Source organism: Engystomops pustulosus, chromosome 7, assembly GCF_040894005.1.
Source record: "Engystomops pustulosus chromosome 7, aEngPut4.maternal, whole genome shotgun sequence".
NCBI classification, from domain to species: Eukaryota; Metazoa; Chordata; class Amphibia; order Anura; family Leptodactylidae; genus Engystomops; species Engystomops pustulosus.
This window is the reverse complement of record NC_092417.1, coordinates 13,071,686-13,091,168: the sequence shown is the minus strand read 5'-3', so window position 1 is coordinate 13,091,168 and position 19,483 is coordinate 13,071,686. Positions and strand designations below refer to the sequence as shown.

General features: G+C 51.2%; 1 protein-coding gene across 2 annotated transcripts; it reads left to right on the top strand.

Moving 5' to 3' along the window:
• The first annotated feature begins 888 nt into the window (after window positions 1–888).
• Window positions 889–18,380, top strand: LOC140069294 (uncharacterized). Of its 2 annotated transcripts, none has more exons than XM_072114822.1 (11): window positions 889–990; window positions 9,570–9,908; window positions 10,100–10,135; window positions 11,307–11,351; window positions 12,616–12,978; window positions 13,073–13,114; window positions 14,550–14,606; window positions 16,258–16,290; window positions 16,409–16,787; window positions 16,997–17,094; window positions 18,300–18,380. In XM_072114822.1, the coding sequence occupies exons 1-9, from the start codon at window positions 926–928 to the stop codon at window positions 16,455–16,457; spliced, it is 1,029 nt and encodes a 342-aa protein (XP_071970923.1). In that variant the 5' UTR covers window positions 889–925; the 3' UTR covers window positions 16,458–16,787; window positions 16,997–17,094; window positions 18,300–18,380. The 2 variants fall into 2 exon arrangements, with proteins under 2 accessions (XP_071970923.1, XP_071970922.1); XM_072114821.1 differs by having other exon boundaries at window positions 16,255–16,290.
• The last annotated feature ends 1,103 nt before the right edge of the window (window positions 18,381–19,483 follow it).

Genomic DNA, 19,483 nt, shown 5'->3' with positions numbered 1-19,483 from the left:
GGCCCGCCCCGGTGGGTGAGGCTTGGTCTGCGTTTACAAACATCACCCATCACCCTAAGTCACAGAGAGCGGCTGTGCAAAATTTGGTGATTGTAAACACGACGGTGCAAATTCCTTTAGCGGACACATACACACATATACATACACATACATACATATACATACATACACATACACACATATACATACACATACATACATATACATACATACACATACACACATATACATACATACACATACATACACAAATATATATACACATACAAATACACACATATACATACACATAAATACATATACATACATACACACATATATATATATATACACATACATACACATACACACATATACATACACATACATAAATACACACATATATATATATATACACATACAAATACACACATATACATACATACACATACATACATATACATACACATACACACATATACATATACACACACATACACACATATCCAGCTTTATATATTAGATGGAAAAATGTAAAAAATAATAAAAGGAAGGATATAATCCATATGACAATCCTCTTCCTTCTCCCGTCTATATAAAGTTCCCAGAATCCTCCCTTCTGTTATTATTCCCAATATTGCAGCAGTCGGGATTATTATGTCCATAACAAATACAAAATAAATAAAGTTTATTGAAAATAGGTTGTGCTGCTGGCTCCTCCCCCCACATCGCAACATCCTGCTGTTTGATTGGCTGCCTTGCCTTTCTCCTTGCGATGTCATGGAATGTTGTGCTGCTGGCTCCTCCCCCATATTATGACATCACTTGGGTATATAAGGAGCTGTAGAACTGATACACCTCTGAGGGTTTCTGTAGGCGTTTGAGGTAAGTCCGCTGTGTCCTCAGCTCCTTCATTCTCTTCTATAATCTCTCCTGCTCTTCAGTAATGGCCACTTCTTTACTTCTCCTCTGTTACAGAGTTGGTGATTGGAGATTTTGTGTGATTTTGCGGTAAGTCCATCCTTCCTGTATATGTACAATGTCTTCCTGCAGCCACCACTAGGGGGAGCTCGCTGTATACAGCAGCTATTGTGTATTAGAGTAGTTGTATACATCCATATATAGTGAGTGCCCCCTAGTGGTGGCTGCAAGCAGTATATATCTGGTAAATCCCTTCTGATCTACTCCAAGGCCCCCGTATATTTCTAATATCTATAGAGAGGGATGATGGAACCGGAATAGTAAAGACCCATCTTCACTATTGGAAATTCAGGTCCCCACATCCCTCTCATTGTCCAAAGTTATTAGAAATATATGGGGCCCATGAGTGTATAGTGTATATGGGGACATCATTATATGGTGTCCAGGAAGGGTTGTCATAGTGTATATGGGGACATCATTATATGGTGTCCAGGCAGGGTTGTCATAGTGTATATGGGGACATCATTATATGGTGTCCAGGAAGAGTTGTCATAGTGTATATGGGGACATCATTATATGGTGTCCAGGCAGGGTTGTCATAGTGTATATGGGGACATCATTATATGGTGTCCAGGCAGGGTTGTCATAGTGTATATGGGGACATCATTATATGGTGTCCAGGCAGGGTTGTCATAGTGTATATGGGGACATCATTATATGGTGTCCAGGAAGAGTTGTCATAGTGTATATGGGGACATCATTATATGGTGTCCAGGCAGAGTTGTCATAGTGTAGATGGGGGACATCATTATATGGTGTCCAGGCAGAGTTGTCATAGTGTAGATGGGGACATCATTATATGGTGTCCAGGAAGAGTTGTCATAGTGTATATGGGGACATCATTATATGGTGTCCAGGCAGAGTTGTCATAGTGTAGATGGGGGACATCATTATATGGTGTCCAGGCAGAGTTGTCATAGTGTAGATGGGGACATCATTATACGGAGTCCAGGCAGAGTTGTCATAGTGTAGATGGGGGACATCATTATATGGTGTACAGGCCGAGTTGTCATAGTGTATATGGGGACATCATTATATGGTGTCCAGGCAGGGTTGTCATAGTGTAGATGGGACATCATTATATGATGTCCAGGCAGAGTTGTCATAGTGTAGATGGGGACATCATTATATGGTGTCCAGGCAGAGTTGTCATAGTGTAGCTGGGACATCATTATATGATGTCCAGGCAGAGTTGTCATAGTGTAGATGGGGACATCATTATATGGAGTCCAGGCAGAGTTGTCATAGTGTAGATGGGACATCATTATATGGAGTCCAGGCAGAGTTATCATAGTGTAGATGGGACATCATTATATGGAGTCCAGGCAGAGTTGTCATAGTGTAGATGGGACATCATTATATGGAGTCCAGGCAGAGTTGTCATAGTGTAGATGGGGACATCATTATATGGTGTCCAGGCAGAGTTGTCATAGTGTAAATGGGGACATCATTATATGGTGTCCAGGCAGAGTTGTCATAGTGTAGATGGGTACATCATTATATAGTGTCCAGGCAGAGTTGTCATAGTGTAGATGGGACATCATTATATGGTGTCCAGGCAGAGTTGTCATAGTGTAAATGGGGACATCATTATATGGTGTCCAGGCAGAGTTGTCATAGTGTAGATGGGGACATCATTATACGGAGTCCAGGCAGAGTTGTCATAGTGTAGATGGGGGACATCATTATATGGTGTCCAGGCCGAGTTGTCATAGTGTATATGGGGACATCATTATATGGTGTCCAGGCAGGGTTGTCATAGTGTAGATGGGGACATCATTATATGGTGTCCAGGCAGAGTTGTCATAGTGTAAATGGGGACATCATTATATGGTGTCCAGGCAGAGTTGTCATAGTGTAGATGGGGACATCATTATATGGTGTCCAGGAAGAGTTGTCATAGTGTAGATGGGGACATCATTATATGGTGTCCAGGCAGAGTTGTCATAGTGTAAATGGGGACATCATTATATGGTGTCCAGGCAGAGTTGTCATAGTGTAGATGGGGACATCATTATATGGAGTCTAGGCAGAGTTGTCATAGTGTAGATGGGGACATCATTATATGGTGTCCAGGCAGAGTTGTCATAGTGTAGATGGGGACATCATTATATGGTGTCCAGGCAGAGTTGTCATAGTGTAGATGGGATATCATTATATGGTGTCCAGGCAGAGTTGTCATAGTGTAAATGGGGATATCATTATATAGTGTCCAGGCAGAGTTGTCATAGTGTAGATGGGGGACATCATTATATGGTGTCCAGGCAGAGTTGTCATAGTGTAGATGGGGACATCATTATATGGAGTCCAGGCAGAGTTGTCATAGTGTAGATGGGGACATCATTATATGGTGTCCAGGCAGAGTTGTCATAGTGTAGATGAGGGACATCATTATATGGTGTCCAGGCAGAGTTGTCATAGTGTAGATGGGGGACATCATTATATGGTGTCCAGGCCGAGTTGTCATAGTGTAGATGGGGACATCATTATATGGAGTCCAGGCAGAGTTGTCATAGTGTAGATGGGGACATCATTATATGGTGTCCAGGCAGAGTTGTCATAGTGTAGATGAGGGACATCATTATATGGAGTCTAGGCAGAGTTGTCATAGTGTAGATGGGGACATCATTATATGGTGTCCAGGCAGAGTTGTCATAGTGTAGATGAGGGACATCATTATATGGTGTCCAGGCCGAGTTGTCATAGTGTAGATGGGGACATCATTATATGGAGTCCAGGCAGAGTTGTCATAGTGTAGATGGGGACATCATTATATGGTGTCCAGGCAGAGTTGTCATAGTGTAGATGAGGGACATCATTATATGGTGTCCAGGCAGAGTTGTCATAGTGTAGATGGGGGACATCATTATATGGTGTCCAGGCAGAGCTGTCATAGTGTAGATGGGACATCATTATATGGTGTCCAGGCCGAGTTGTCATAGTGTAGATGGGGACATCATTATATGATGTCCAGGCAGAGTTGTCATAGTGTAGATGGGGACATCATTATATGATGTCCAGGCAGAGTTGTCATAGTGTAGATGGGGACATCATTATATGGTGTCCAGGCAGAGTTGTCATAGTGTAGATGGGGACATCATTATATGGAGTCCAGGCAGAGTTGTCATAGTGTAGATGGGGACATCATTATATGGTGTCCAGGCAGAGTTGTCATAGTGTAGATGGGGACATCATTATATGGAGTCCAGGCAGAGTTGTCATAGTGTAGATGGGGACATCATTATATGGAGTTCATAGATCTGGGGGCCATTTACCTGGGGGAATTGATACCATGGAGTACATACTGAGGGTCTTGGGTGCTCTAGAGGTCCTCCACGGGGGCTGTAGATTGGCGTAGTACAGGGGCTGGGGGCAGTAGATTGGGGGTAGTACAGGTGTAGTACAGGGGCTGGGGGCAGTAGATTGGGGGTAGTACAGGTGTAGTACAGGGGCTGGGGGCTGTAGTTTGGGGGTAGTACCAGGGCTGGGGGCTGTGGATTGGGGGTTAGTAGAGGTGTAGTACAGGGGCTGGGGGCTGTAGATTGGGGGTAGTACAGGGGCTGTAGATTGGGGGTAGTACAGGGGCTAGGGGCTGTAGATTGGGGGTAGTACAGGGGCTAGGGGCTGTAGATTGGGGGTAGTACAGGGGCTAGGGGCTGTAGATTGGGGGTAGTACAGGGGTAGTACAGGGGCTGGGGGCTGTAGATTGGGGGTAGTACAGGGGCTGGGGGCTGTAGATGCGGGGTAGTACAGGGGCTGGGGGCTGTAGATTGGGGATAGTACAGGGGCTAGGGGCTGTAGATTGGGGGTAGTACAGGGGTAGTACAGGGGCTGGGGGCTGTAGATTGGGGGTAGTACAGGGGCTGGGGGCTGTAGATGCGGGGTAGTACAGGGGCTGGGGGCTGTAGATTGGGGGTAGTACAGGTGTAGTACAGGGGCTGGGGGCTGAAGATTGGGGGTAGAACTGGTGTAGTACAGGGGCTAGGGGCTGTAGATTGGGGGTAGTACAAGGGCTGAGGGCTGTAGATTGGGGGTAGTACAGGGGCTGAGGGCTGTATATTGGGAGTAGTACAGGTGTAGTACAGGGGCTGGGGGCTGTATATTGGGGGTAGCACAGGTGTAGTACAGGGGCTGGGGGCTGTAGATTGGGGGTAGTACAGGGGCTGAAGGCTGTAGATTGGGTGTAGTGCAGCGGCTGGGGGCTGTAGATTGGGGTAGTACAGGGGCTGGGGGCTGTAGATTGGGGGTAGTACTGGGGCTGGGGGCTGTAGATTGGCATAGTACAGGGGCTGGGGCCTGTAGGTTGGCATAGTACAGGGGCTGGGGGCTGTACATTGGGTGTAGTACAGGGGCTGGGGGCTGTAGATTGGGGGTAGTACAGGTGTAGTACAGGGGCTGGGGGCTGTAGATTGGGGGTAGTACAGGGGCGGGGCGCTGTAGATTGGTTGTAGTGCCTGGGCTGGGGGCTGTAGCTGGGGGGTAGTACAGGGGCTGGGGGCTGTAGATTGGGGGTAGTACAGGGGCTGGGGGCTGTAGATTGGGGGTAGTAGAGGTGTAGTACAGGGGCTGGGGGCTGTTCATTGGGTGTAGTACAGGGGCTGGGGGCTGTAGATTGGGGGTAGTACAGGTGTAGTACAGCGGCTGGGGGCTGTAGATTGGGGGTAGTACAGGGGCGGGGCGCTGTAGATTGGTTGTAGTACCTGGGCTGGGGGCTGTAGCTGGGGGGTAGTACAGGGGCTGGGGGCTGTAGATTGGGGGTAGTACAGGGGCTGGGGGCTGTAGATTGGGGGTAGTAGAGGTGTAGTACAGGGGCTGGGGGCAGTAGCTGGGGGGTAGTACAGGGGCTGGGGGCTGTAGATTGGGGGTAGTACAGGGGCTGGGGGCTGTAGATTGGGGGTAGTAGAGGTGTAGTACAGGGGCTGGGGGCAGTAGATTGGTTGTAGTACAGGGGCTGGGGTCTGTAGACTGGGGGTAGTACAGGTGTAGTAAAGGGGCTGGGGTCTGTAGAAGGGTGGTAGTACAGGAGCTGGGGTCTGTAGATGGGGGGTAGTACAGGGGCTGTGGGCTGTAGATTGGGGGTAGTACAGGGGCTGGGGGCTGTAGATTGGGGATAGTACAGGGGCTGGGGGCTGTATATTGGGGGTAGTACAGGTGTAGTACAGGGGCTGGGGGCTGTAGATTGGGTGTAGTACAGGGGCTGGGGGCTGTAGATTGGGGGTAGTACAGGGGCTGGGGGCTGTAGATTGGGGGTAGCAGAGGTGTAGTACATGGGCTGGGGGCTGTAGATTGGGGGTAGTAGAGGGGCTGGGGGCTGTAGATTGGGGGTAGTACAGGGGCTGGGGGCTGTAGATTGGGAGTAGTACAGGGGCTGGGGGCTGTAGATTGGCGGTAGTACAGGTGTAGTTCAGGGGCTGGGGGCTGTAGAGTGGGGTAGTACAGGGCCTGGGAGCTGTAGATTGGGGGTAGCACAGGGGCTGGGAGCTATAGATTGGGGGGTAGTACAGGTGTATTACAGGGGCTGGGGGCTGCAGATTGGGGGTAGCACAGGGGCTGGGAGCTGTAGATTGGGGAGTAGTACAGGGGCTGGGGGCTGTAGACTGGGGTGGTACAGGGGCTGGGGGCTGTAGATTGGGGGTAGTAGAGGTGTAGTACAGGGGCTGGGGGCTGTAGATTGGCAGTAGTACAGGTGTACTACAGGGGCTGGGGGCTGTAGATTGGGGGTAGTAGAGGGGCTGGGGGCTGTAGACTGGGGGTAGTACAGGGGCTGGGGGCTGTAGATTGGGGGTAGTACAGGGGTTGGGAGCTGTAGATTGGGGGGTAGTACAGGTGTAGTACAGGGGCTGGGAGCTGTAGATTGGGGGTAGCACAGGGGCTGGGAGCTGTAGATTGGGGGGTAGTACAGGTGTAGTACAGGGGCTGGGAGCTGTAGATTGGGGGTAGTACAGGTGTATTACAGGGGCTGGGAGCTGTAGATTGGGGGTAGTACAGGTGTATTACAGGGGCTGGGGGCTGTAGATTGGGGGTAGCACAGGGGCTAGGGGCTGTAGACTGGGGATAGTACAGGGGCTGGGGGCTGTAGATTGGGGGTAGTACAGGTGTAGTACAGGGGCTGGGGGCTGTAGATTGGGGGTAGCACAGGGGCTGGGAGCTGTAGATTGGGGGGTAGTACAGCGATAGTACAGGGGCTGGGGGCTGTATATTGGGTGTAGTACCAGGGCTGGGGGCTGTAGATTGGGGGGTAGTACAGGTGTAGTACAGGGGCTGGGGGCTGTAGACTAGGGGTGGTACAGGGGCTGGAGGCTGTAGATTGGGGGTAGTAGAGGGGCTGGGGCTGTAGATTGGGTGTAGTACAGGGGCTGGGGGCTGTAGATTGGGGGTAGTACAGGTGTAGTAGAGGGGTTGGGGGCTGTAGATTGGGTGTAGTACAGGTGTAGTACAGGGGCTGGGGGCTGTAGACTGGGGTTGGTACAGGGGCTGGGGCTGTAGACTGGGGGTGGTAAAGGGGCTGAGGGCTGTAGATTGGGTGTAGTACAGGGGCTGGGGGCTGTAGACTGGGGGTGGTACAGGGGCTGTAGATTGGGTGTAGTAGGGTCTGGTTATAGGTGGGACATGTATCATGGAGAAGAAATTGAGGGTCTTGGGTGCTCTAGAGGTCCTCCTCGGGGGCTGTAGATTGGGTGTAGTACAGGGGCTGGGGCTGTAGATTGGCGGTAGTACAGGTGTAGTACAGGGGCTGGGGGCTGTAGATTGGGGGTAGTACAGGTGTAGTACAGGGGCTGGGGGCTGTAGATTGGGGGTGGTACAGGTGTAGTACAGCGGCTGGGGATGTATATTGGGGGTAGTACAGGGGCTGGGGGCTGTATATTGGGGGTGGTACAGGTGTAGTACAGGGGCTGGGGGCTGTAGATTGGGGGTAGTACAGGGGCTGGGGGCTGTAGTTTGGGGGTAGTACAGGTGTAGTACAGGGGCTGGGGGCTGTAGATTGGAGGTAGCACAGGTGTAGTACAGGGGCTGGGGGCTGTAGATTGGGGGTAGTACAGGGGCTGGGGCTGTATATTGGGGGTAGTACAGGTGTAGTACAGGGGCTGGGGGCTGTAGATTGGGTGTAGTACAGGGCCTGGGGCTGTATATTGGGGGTAGTACAGGTGTAATACAGGGACTGGGGCTGTAGACTGGGGGTAGTAGAGGGGCTGGGGGCTGTAGATTGGGGGTAGTAGAGGGGCTGGGGCTGTAGATTGGGGTAGTACAGGGGCTGGGGGCTGTAGATTGGGTGTAGTACAGGGGCTGAGGTTGTAGATTGGGGGTAGTGCAGGGGCTGGGGGCTGTAGATTGGGGGTAGTACAGGGGCTGGGGCTGTAGATTGGGGTAGTACAGGGGCTGGCGGCTGTAGATTGGGTGTAGTACAGGGGCTGGGGGCTGTAGATTGGGGGTGGTACAGGGGCTGGGGGCTGTAGATTGGGGGGTAGTACAGGGGCTGGAGGCTGTAGATTGGGTGTAGTACAGGGGCTGGGGGCTGTAGATTGGGTGTAGTACAGGGGCTGGGGGCTGTAGATTGGGGTTGGTACAGGGGCTGGGGGCTGTAGATTGGGGGGTAGTACAGGGGCTGGAGGCTGTAGATTGGGTGTAGTACAGGGGCTGGGGGCTGTAGATTGGGGGTGGTACAGGGGCTGGGGGCTGTAGATTGGGGGGTAGTACAGGGGCTGGAGGCTGTAGATTGGGTGTAGTACAGGGGCTGGGGGCTGTAGATTGGGTGTAGTACAGGGGCTGGGGGCTGTAGATTGGGGTTGGTACAGGGGCTGGGGGCTGTAGATTGGGGGGTAGTACAGGGGCTGGAGGCTGTAGATTGGGTGTAGTACAGGGGCTGGGGGCTGTAGATTGGGTGTAGTACAGGGGCTGGGGGCTGTAGATTGGGTGTAGTAGGGGCCGGTTATAGGGGGGACATGTATCATGGAGAAGATATTGAGGGTCTTGGGTGCTCTAGAGGTCCTCCTCGGGAGCTGTAGATTGAGTGTAGTACAGGGGCTGGGGGCTGTGTATTGGGGGTAGTACAGGTGTAGTACAGGGGCTGGGGGCTGTGTATTGGGGGTAGTACAGGTGTAGTACAGGGGCTGGGGGCTGTGTATTGGGGGTAGTACAGGTGTAGTACAGGGGCTGGGGGCTGTGTATTGGGCGTAGTACAGGTGTAGTACAGGGGCTGGGGGCTGTAGATTGGGGGGTAGTACAGGGGCTGGAGGCTGTAGATTGGGTGTAGTACAGGGGCTGGGGGCTGTAGATTGGGTGTAGTACAGGGGCTGGGGGCTGTAGATTGGGTGTAGTAGGGGCCGGTTATAGGGGGGACATGTATCATGGAGAAGATATTGAGGGTCTTGGGTGCTCTAGAGGTCCTCCTCGGGAGCTGTAGATTGGGTGTAGTAGGGGTCCGGTTATAGGTGGGACATGTATCATGGAGAAGACGTTGTATGAAGATGCAGCTTCAGGTCTTGGGTTCTTGGTGCCGGTTGATGTTGGTTCTGGTCTATGAGACGTTACTAATGTCTGATGTCCATCATGTCTCCATCTGTAGAGACCATAGAACATGTCCTGGACACTCACCGTCTTATTACTTCTAGGATGGACGACTTTGAGGTGATGGAGGAGGAGCTGGAGGTGATAGATATCTGTGAGGAGGAGATGGTGAGGAACATCAAGAAGCTGGAGGTGATAGATATCTGTGAGGAGGAGATAGTGAGGAACATCAAGAAGCTGGAGGTGAGAGATATCTGTGAGGAGGAGATAGTGAGGAACATCAAGAAGCTGGAGGTGAAGAGGGCATGGGAGGAGGAGAAGACCAAGGAGGTGAAGATGGAGGAGAAGACCAAGCAGAGGAAGATGGAGGTGAAGAGGAGATGGTGGGAGGAGGTGACAATCCAAGAACAGATGACAGAGAAGGAGCAGGGCCGGAGGATGATGTAAGTAGAGTCACTGCACTGGTGACTTCAGGAGACAAATAAACTGACCCCAAACCTTTGTGATCCAAATCTTCCCAATCCTACGAGACACGATCCATAGTGTATATCAGTGATGTGATTGGTCGTCTGGGAATGTGTAGTGATGTCTCCTGACCGGTATATGTCATGTATCTCCTCATATTCCCCAACAGGTGGTGGAAAGTCTATGGCTCCGACCCCAATAAAAGGTAATTATACCAAATAAATATTCTGTACATGAGGGCTATACGGGGGGCATGGGGGGTAGACGGGGGACACGAGGGGTATACGGGAGACACGAGGGGTATACGGGGGACACGAGGGGTATACGGGAGACACGAGGGGTAGATGAAGACATGAGGGATATATGGGAGACATGAGGGGTAGATGAAGACATGAGGGGTATATGGGAGACATGAGGGGTAGATGGAGACATGAAGGGTAGATGGGAGACACGAGGGGTAGATGGGAGACATGAGGGGTAGATGAAGGACACGAGGGGTAGATGGAGGACACGAGGGGTAGATGGGGGACACGAGGGGTAGATGGGAACATGAGGGGTAGATGGGGACATGAGGGGTAGATGGGGGGACACGAGGGGTATACTGGCGACATGAGGGGTATATGGAGACATGAGGGGTATATTAGGACATGAGGGGTATACTGGAGACATGAGGGGTAGATGGGAGACACGAGGGGTAGATGGGGACATGAGGGGTATACTGGAGACATGAGGGGTACACGGGGGACATGAGGGGTATACGGGAGACACGAGGGGTAGATGGGGGACATGAGGGGTAGATGGAGACATGAGGGGTATACTGGAGACATAAGGGGTAGATGGGAGATATGAGGGGTAGATGGGAGACATGAGGGGTAGATGGGAGACATGAGGGGTAGATGGGAGACATGAGGGGTATATGGAGACATGAGGGGTATGTGGAGACATGAGGGGTATGTGGAGACATGAGGGCTACACAGGGGACATGAGGGGTATATGGGGACATGAGGGGTATATGGGGACATGAGGGGTAGATGGAGACATGAGGGGTATATGGAGACATGAGGGGTATATGGGGACATGAGGGGTAGATGGGGGACATGAGGGGTACACAGGGGACATGAGGGGTATATGGGGACATGAGGGGTATATGGAGACATGAGGGGTATATGGGGACATGAGGGGTAGATGGAGACATGAGGGGTATATGGAGACATGAGGGGTATACTGGAGACATGAGGGGTAGATGGGAGACATGAGGGGTACACAGGGGACATGAGGGGTAGATGGGGACATGAGGGGTAGATGGGGGACATGAGGGGTATATGGGGACATGTGTCGGGCAGTTGCAGTAACCAGCGATGTCTTTTCTATTTTAGGAAGAGAATTGCAAAAGAAACAGCGATTTGTTTGCCTGGTTACATGTAAGTACATACAGGGTGACTCCAGGTTTCAGTAGGCCCCTGGGTGACAGAGCCTCAGTAGGCCCCTGGGTGACTCCAGGTTTCAGTAGGCCCCTGGGTGACAGAGCCTCAGTAGGCCCCTGGGTGACACCAGGTTTCAGTGGGCCCCTGGGTGACAGAGCCTCAGTAGGCCCCTGGGTGACTCCAGGTTTCAGTGGGCCCCTGGGTGACAGAGCCTCAGTAGGTCCCTGGGTGACAGAGCCTCAGTAGGTCCCTGGGTGACAGAGCCTCAGTAGGTCCCTGGGTGACAGAGCCTCAGTAGGTCCCTGGGTGACAGAGCCTCAGTAGGCCCCTGGGTGACAGAGCCTCAGTAGGCCCCCGGGTGACAGAGCCTCAGTAGGCACCTGGGTGACAGAGCCTCAGTAGGCCCCTGGGTGACAGAGCCTCAGTAGGCCCCTGGGTGGCAGAGCCTCAGTAGGCCCCTGGGTGACAGAGCCTCAGTAGGCCCCTGGGTAACAGAGCCTCAGTAGGTCCCTGGATGACAGAGCCTCAGTGGTCCCCTGGGTGACAGAGCCTCAGTGGGCCCCTGGGTGACAGAGCCTCAGTGGGCCCCTGGGTGACAGAGCCTCAGTAGGCCCCTGGGTGACAGAGCCTCAGTAGGCCCCTGGGTGACAAAGCCTCAGTAGGCCCCTGGGTGACAAAGCCTCAGTAGGCCCCTGGGTGACAGAGCCTCAGTAGGCCCCTGGGTGACTGAGCCTCATTAGGCCCCTGGGTGACAGAGCCTCAGTAGGCCCCTAGGTGACAGAGCCTCAGTAGGCCCCTGGGTGACAGAGCCTCAGTAGGCCCCTGGGTGACAGAGCCTCAGTAGGCCCCTGGGTGACAGAGCCTCAGTAGGCCCCTGGGTGACAGAGCCTCAGTAGGCCCCTGGGTGACAGAGCCTCAGTAGGCCCCTGGGTGACAGAGCCTCAGTAGGCCCCTGGGTGACAAAGCCTCAGTAGGCCCCTGGGTGACAAAGCCTCAGTAGGCCCCTGGGTGACAGAGCCTCAGTAGGCCCCTGGGTGACAGAGCCTCATTAGGCCCCTGGGTGACAGAGCCTCAGTAGGCCCCTGGGTGACAGAGCCTCAGTAGGCCCCTGGGTGACAGAGCTCAGTAGGCCCCTGGGTGACAGAGCCTCAGTGGATTATTAAGGTCCATCTGCTTCTCCCGGAGAGAATATAACTCATGATTCCCCAGTCTCCATATTATCCGACTTATTCATAAATCATTGATGTCCCATGTCATACAGTGAGGAAGATGAGATGGAACATCAGGAGACAGAGGAGGACGATCTGCTAGTGGTGAAGGTGGAGGAGATACATCGGGAGCAGGAGAAGGTGGAGGAGGAGGTAGAGGAGATACATCTGGAGCAGGAGGAGGAGGTAGAGGAGATACATCTGGAGCAGGAGGAGGAGGTAGAGGAGATACATCTGGAAGAGGAGGAGGTAGAGGAGATACATCTGGAAGAGGAGGAGGTAGAGGAGATACATCTGGAAGAGGAGAAGGTGGTGGATGTAGAGGAGATACATCTGAAGCTGGAGAAGGTGGAGGAGGAAGAGGAGGAATTGTTGATAGAGGAACATCTGGAGGAGGACAGAGAGGGTCTCGGAAGGTGAGTGCAGGGTCCAGATATAATGTCCAGGTAGTAGGAGACGTTACATAGTTATCTATAGCTCATACATTGATCTCTGTGTTTTCTATCACAGACGAGAGGTGAAGGTGGCCTGGGCCAGTGAGGAGTCTCTCCAGTAAGTATATAGGACTGTTATGACATTACTGGACTCCACAAGGGGGTCACATACTTTTCTGTGTTGAGCTCTTCCACTCTGTGTCCACGGAACATGACCCAGAACTTTAATGTATAGAATATTCTGGACCAGTGGTGGCAAAACTATGGGAGTCCTCTCTGCGGGCACCCAGTCCCTTACCCAGAGTTCACCAGACGGTACACAAGGGCTCCTCCTGCAGTCCTGGGGAGCACCAGAGGTGTTCAGCGCTAGGACTGCAGGAGGAGTAAGGAGGTGCGGACAGGACTTCAGGATTATCATTGAGGATCATGTTCCGAGATTCTTCCTGTTAAAGGGAAGCTACAATGATAATCAGAACCTCCCCTCATTCTTCAATGTTCTTGGTTCTCATGGGTATATAAGGGGTATATGGAGGACTTGAGGGGTATATGGAGGACAAGAGGGGTATATAAGGGGTATATTGAGGACATGAGGGGGTATATGAGGGACATGAGGGGTATATAAGGGGTATATGGGGGACATGAGGGGCATATAAGGGGTATATGGAGGACATGAGGGGTATATAAGGGGTATATGAGGGACATGAGGGGTATATAAGGGGTATATGGAGGACATGAGGGGTATATAAGGGGTATATGGAGGACATGAGGGTTATATAAGGGGTATATGGGGGACATGAGGGGTATATAAGGGGTATATGGGGGACATGAGGGGTATATAACGGGTATATGGAGGACATGAGGGGTATATAAGGGGTATACGGAGGACATGAGGGGTATATAAGGGGTATACGGGGGACATGAGGGGTATATAAGGGGTATATTGGGGACATGAGGGGTATAAGGGGTATATGGAGGACATGAGGGGTATATGGAGGACATGAAGGGTATATAAGGGGTATATTGGGGACATGAGGGGTATATAAGGGGTATATGGAGGACATGAGGGGTATATAAGGGGTATATTGGGGACATGAGGGGTATATAAGGGGTATATGGGGGACATGAGGGGTATATAAGGGGTATATGGGGGACATGAGGGGTATATAACGGGTATATGGAGGACATGAGGGGTATATAAGGGGTATACGGAGGACATGAGGGGTATATAAGGGGTATACGGGGGACATGAGGGGTATATAAGGGGTATATTGGGGACATGAGGGGTATAAGGGGTATATGGAGGACATGAGGGGTATATAAGGGGTATATGGAGTACATGAGGGGTATATAAGGGGTATATTGGGGACATGAGGGGTATATAAGGGGTATATGGAGGACATGAGGGGTATATAAGGGGTATATTGGGGACATGAGGGGTATATAAGGGGTATATTGGGGACATGAGGGGTATATAAGGTTCACCCTCCCTCTTCTGGACTGATCCTGGGTGACTCCACCACTCATGGAGATTTATCTATTATTTTATCCTTTAGGCCAAGACGCAAGTGGTGGAGGCCCAAGTGCCTGAGCCCCGGCAGCGGCAGGAAGAGGTGATTGACACTTTACCTTCTTCCTCTAGGGGGCGCTTTCTGTATATATATATACACTCACCGGCCACTTTATTAGGTACACCATGCTAGTAACGGGTTGGACCCCCTTTTGCCTTCAGAACTGCCTCAATTCTTCGTGGCATAGATACAACAAGGTGCTGGAAGCTCCTCAGAGATTTTGGTCCATATTGACATGATGGCATCACACAGTTGCCGCAGATTTGTCGGCTGCACATCCATGATGCGAATCTCCCGTTCCACCACATCCCAAAGATGCTCTATTGGATTGAGATCTGGTGACTGTGGAGGCCATTTGAGTACAGTGAACTCCAGGGCTGGATTAAGGGTGGTGGGGGCCCCTGGGCGCAATCTGGTGGGGGCCCTTCCAACAATGCTTTTGGAAGTATATAGCCTGCCAGCCCCCTGTAGTATGTAGACTGCCAGCCCTGTATAGTCTGTAGCCTGCCAGCCCCCTGTAGTATGTAGCCTGCCAACTGGTGGGGGCCCCTTTAAAAAGTGAAAGTGGTGGGGGCCCCGGGGCTCGAGCCCCATGAGCCCCTCCTTTAATCCGGCCCTGGTGAACTCATTGTCTTGTTCAAGAAACCAGTCTGAGATGATTCCAGCTTTATGACATGGCGCATTATCCTGCTGAAAGTAGTCATAAGATGTTGGGTACATTGTGGTCATAAAGGGATGGACATGGTCAGCAACAATACTCTGTGGCGTTGCAACGATGCTCAATTGGTACCAAGGGGCCCAAAGAGTGCCAAGAAAATATTCCCCACACCATGACACCACCACCACCAGCCTGAGCCGCTGATACAAGGCAGGATGGATCCATGCTTTCATGTTGTTGACGCCAAATTCTGACCCTACCATCCGAATGTTGCAGCAGAAATCGAGACTCATCAGACCAGGCAACGTTTTTCCAATCTTCTACTGTCCAATTTCGATGAGCTTGTGCAAATTGTAACCTCAGTTTCCTGTTCTTAGCTGAAAGGAGTGGCACCCGGTGTGGTCTTCTGCTGCTGTAGCGCATCTGCCTCAAAGTTTGACGTACTGTGCGTTCAGAGATGCTCTTCTGCCTACCTTGGTTGTAACGGGTGGCGATTTGAGTCACTGTTGCCTTTCTATCAGCTCGAACCAGTCTGCCCATTCTCCTCTGACCTCTGGCATCAGCAAGGCATTTCCGCCCACAGAACTGCCGCTCACTGGATGTCTTTTCTTTTTCGGACCATTCTCTGTAAACCCTAGAGATGGTTGTGTGTGAAAATCCCAGTAGATCAGCAGTTTCTGAAATACTCAGACCAGCCCTTCTGGCACCAACAACCATGCCATGTTCAAAGGCCTCAAATCACCTTTCTTCCCCATACTGATGCTCGGTTTGAACTGCAGGAGATTGTCTTGACCATGTCTACATGCCTAAATGCCATGTTGCCGCCATGTGATTGGCTGATTAGAAATTAAGTGTTAACAAGCAGTTGGACAGGTGTACCTAATAAAGTGGCCGGTGAGTGTATATATATATATCAGCTCCCTATTGTGTTTCAATGCTCTTTCTGAGCGGGAGGGGGGGGGGGTAGATTTCCTGGGTCCGGGGATCCCCATAATATTTGTCACATGACTAATAAATATCTTCATCTTTCAGCAGCAGAAGCAGCAAAGGGGAGAAGAAACCCTCAAGGTAAATACACAACTTTGTAAAGTGCTTGACTCCTCCCCCATGACACCGAGTAGAGATGATGGTGGAGGGTCTTCACATCAGGACTGAACACGATCTCCGCTGGTCTTGTCTCCTGCAGGTTCATGAGGTTCCTCCTGTGTTGCTGCAGAGCTGACACTTCAGAATAGAAGGACTGCGGAAAGCTCCATCTTCCTGTTCATTTCTTGATGGCGGACGTATCAGAAAATTAAACTGAACAGACTGGATCCATTTTGAGCCCAGAACCGTCTTGTCCCTGGGCAGGGGCATCAGGAAGCCCCACATCTCTGCGGGGTTGGCGCCTTTCCACTGATCGATGACCTACCTCATCCACGTCCACCAAAGAGGAGAGAAGAGAAGCTGCGATCCAAGCCTCTCCATCCGCTGTGCTCCATTAGGAAGGTCCATGAAGGAGAACATATTCCATGTAACGGCTCTCCAGGTGCTGCTCCTCCGCCCAGACAGCGCTAAGGTCCAGGGTAAGGCTGTGTGATGTCATCCTGCTCCTTCCTGGAGCCTCTCTAGGAACATGAAACACCACAGATCTATGGGGGAGTCCCGATTATTTATTCCATGTTGTGTCTTGTCCCTGGAGAGGCGCCACCTACCCTATGCCCACGACTAGAGATGATGGTAGAGGGTCCCCACATCAGGACTCACAATCTCCCCCTGTCCTCGTCTCCTGCAGGTTCCTCCCATGTCTCCTGCGTTGCTGTAGACCGGACTCCTCAGAGTAGAAGAACTTTGAGATGTCTCACGATTTCCTCAGACCTGCATCTACAAATGGTAAAGAAGCCTCCATAGATATTCCTGGTGGCCTCTGCCCTGGATATCTTGTTCCACAAACCTGATTCTTCTTCACAAAGCTGATATTTTCTTTTATAGGATTCTGTCTCTTCTCCGGATCCTTTGTTCCCTCAAACACTAGGCCCACTAATCTCATTAATCAAGAGAACTCCGGTCTTCTTTCCTCCGAACCCCTGGAACCTCTATGTCCCTTTACCAAAGCCCAAACTATATGGACCCCAGAGAGCGGACATATTAGATACTAAACTGATCAGAACAGACCCTGGATCCAGTGAGCCCAGCGCCTCCTTATACAATGATTCTCCCATCTCCCTTTTCCAAAAGCCCAAACTATATGATCCCCAGATAGTGGACATATTAGATATTAAACTGATCAGATAGACCCACTAAGTTCTCATTAATCAAGAAAACTCCGGTCTTCTTTCCTCCGACCCCTGGAACCTCTATGTCCATGTCTCTTCTCCAAAAGTCCATTTTCTATATGGACCCCAGAGAGCGGACACATTAGATATTAAACTGATCAGAACAGACCCACTAAGTTCTCATTCACCTAGAAAACTTTGGTCTTCTTTTGTTTGACCCCTGGAACCTCTATTTCCCTGTCCCTTTAACAAAGTCCATACCATATGGACCCCAGAGAGCGGACATATTAGATACTAAACTGATCAGAACAGACTCTGGATCCATTTTGAGCCCAATGCCTTCTTATACAAAGATTCTCCCATCTCCCTTTTCCAAAAGTCCATTCACTCTATAAACCCCAGAAAGCAGCCCTACAACTCCGAGGAGACCCCAAAGAGGAGAGAAGAGAAGCTCCAATCCAAGCCTCTCCATGCGGTGTCCTCCCCTGGCCATGCATGTCCTATATGGAGGGAGTAACAGCTCAGGACATAGAAGGAGAACATCTCCCCTGTACCCGCCCTCCAGATGCTGAGACCCTGGGATCTGGGGTAAGACTACACAATAACCTCCTTCTCCTTCCTCGGGGACTGTGGGTGCAGCGATCGATGTCTCTCTAGGAACAGGAAACACCTCGGATTTGCAGGGAGATCCTGTCCCTGGAGAGTCGGGACCCCCCACTCACTGCAGATGTGGAGGTGTTAGGGAAATCCCCGTTACTCCTCACCCTGATGATGGTAGAGGGTCTCCCCAGTCACAGTGTCCCCTGGTCTTGTCTCCTGCAGGTTCCTCTGATTCCTCCTGCGCTGTGGTAAACCAGACAACCTGGAGGAAGACATGACTGGCGCCATGTGTACAGGACAAAGGTCTACACCATATATACTAAATAAATGATAAACCACATGAAGGAGTCTACCAGTCCTTTACACCACATTAGGAGATCTCCCCGAGGCTCAGGTCTGCTCCACTGTCATGGTGCCCCCACAAGTTACAGCTGCATCACATCCAGTGTCTCCCCCTGCAGGTCCATATTGGAGGGTCGCCCCTTTACCAGACCACTACGTACCCTCTTATAGCTCCGGGGGTCTGGGGAGGTGTTTGGGTACATTTCTGTCTGTAGGGGGTCTGCACTACACTAAATCCTGGTGCACTTTCTGTCTGGTACACGGCCCTATAGAGATTGTGATCTCATGGGAATTAGATCTGTATAAGGGGGTGCACTACCTGTACCCCAACAGTAAGGAATAAAGACAAACATGTAGTACGGCCAAAGATAGCAAAACATATTACCCCAAAAAAAGAAAAAATTGAGTAAATGTGTACAAGGCTCCTGGGCCAAACGGGTTACACCCCACAGTTCTTAAAGAACCCAGTCCTGTTATTGTTGTGCCGCTGTCAGGGATCCCCTAATGTCTGGTGCGGTGCCAAGTGACTGGCACAAGGCGAATGTGGTGCCAATATATAAAAAGGCTCTAGGTCTACGCCAGGCAATTACAGGCCTGTAAACTTACCTTCCAATGTGGGGAAAATATTGGAAGAGTTACTAAAACTAGACTATATACAGTAGTATGTGACATCACATGGTATAATACGTGACAGTGGCTGCTGTGTATATAGTATCTCCAGGCCTGGTGTATCCTCCATGTAACTACAGAGGAGCCGCTGTGTATATAGTATCTCCAGGCCTGGTGTATCCTCCATGTAACTACAGAGGAGCCGCTGTGTATATAGTATCTCCAGGCCTGGTGTATCCTCCGTGTAACTACAGAGGAGCCGCTGTGTATATAGTATCTCCAGGCCCGGTGTATCCTCCATGTAACTACAGAGGAGCCGCTGTGTATATAGTATCTCCAGGCCTGGTGTATCCTCCATGTAACTACAGAGGAGCTGCTGTGTATATAGTATCTCCAGGCCCGGTGTATCCTCCATGTAACTACAGAGGAGATGCTGTGTATATAGTATCTCCAGG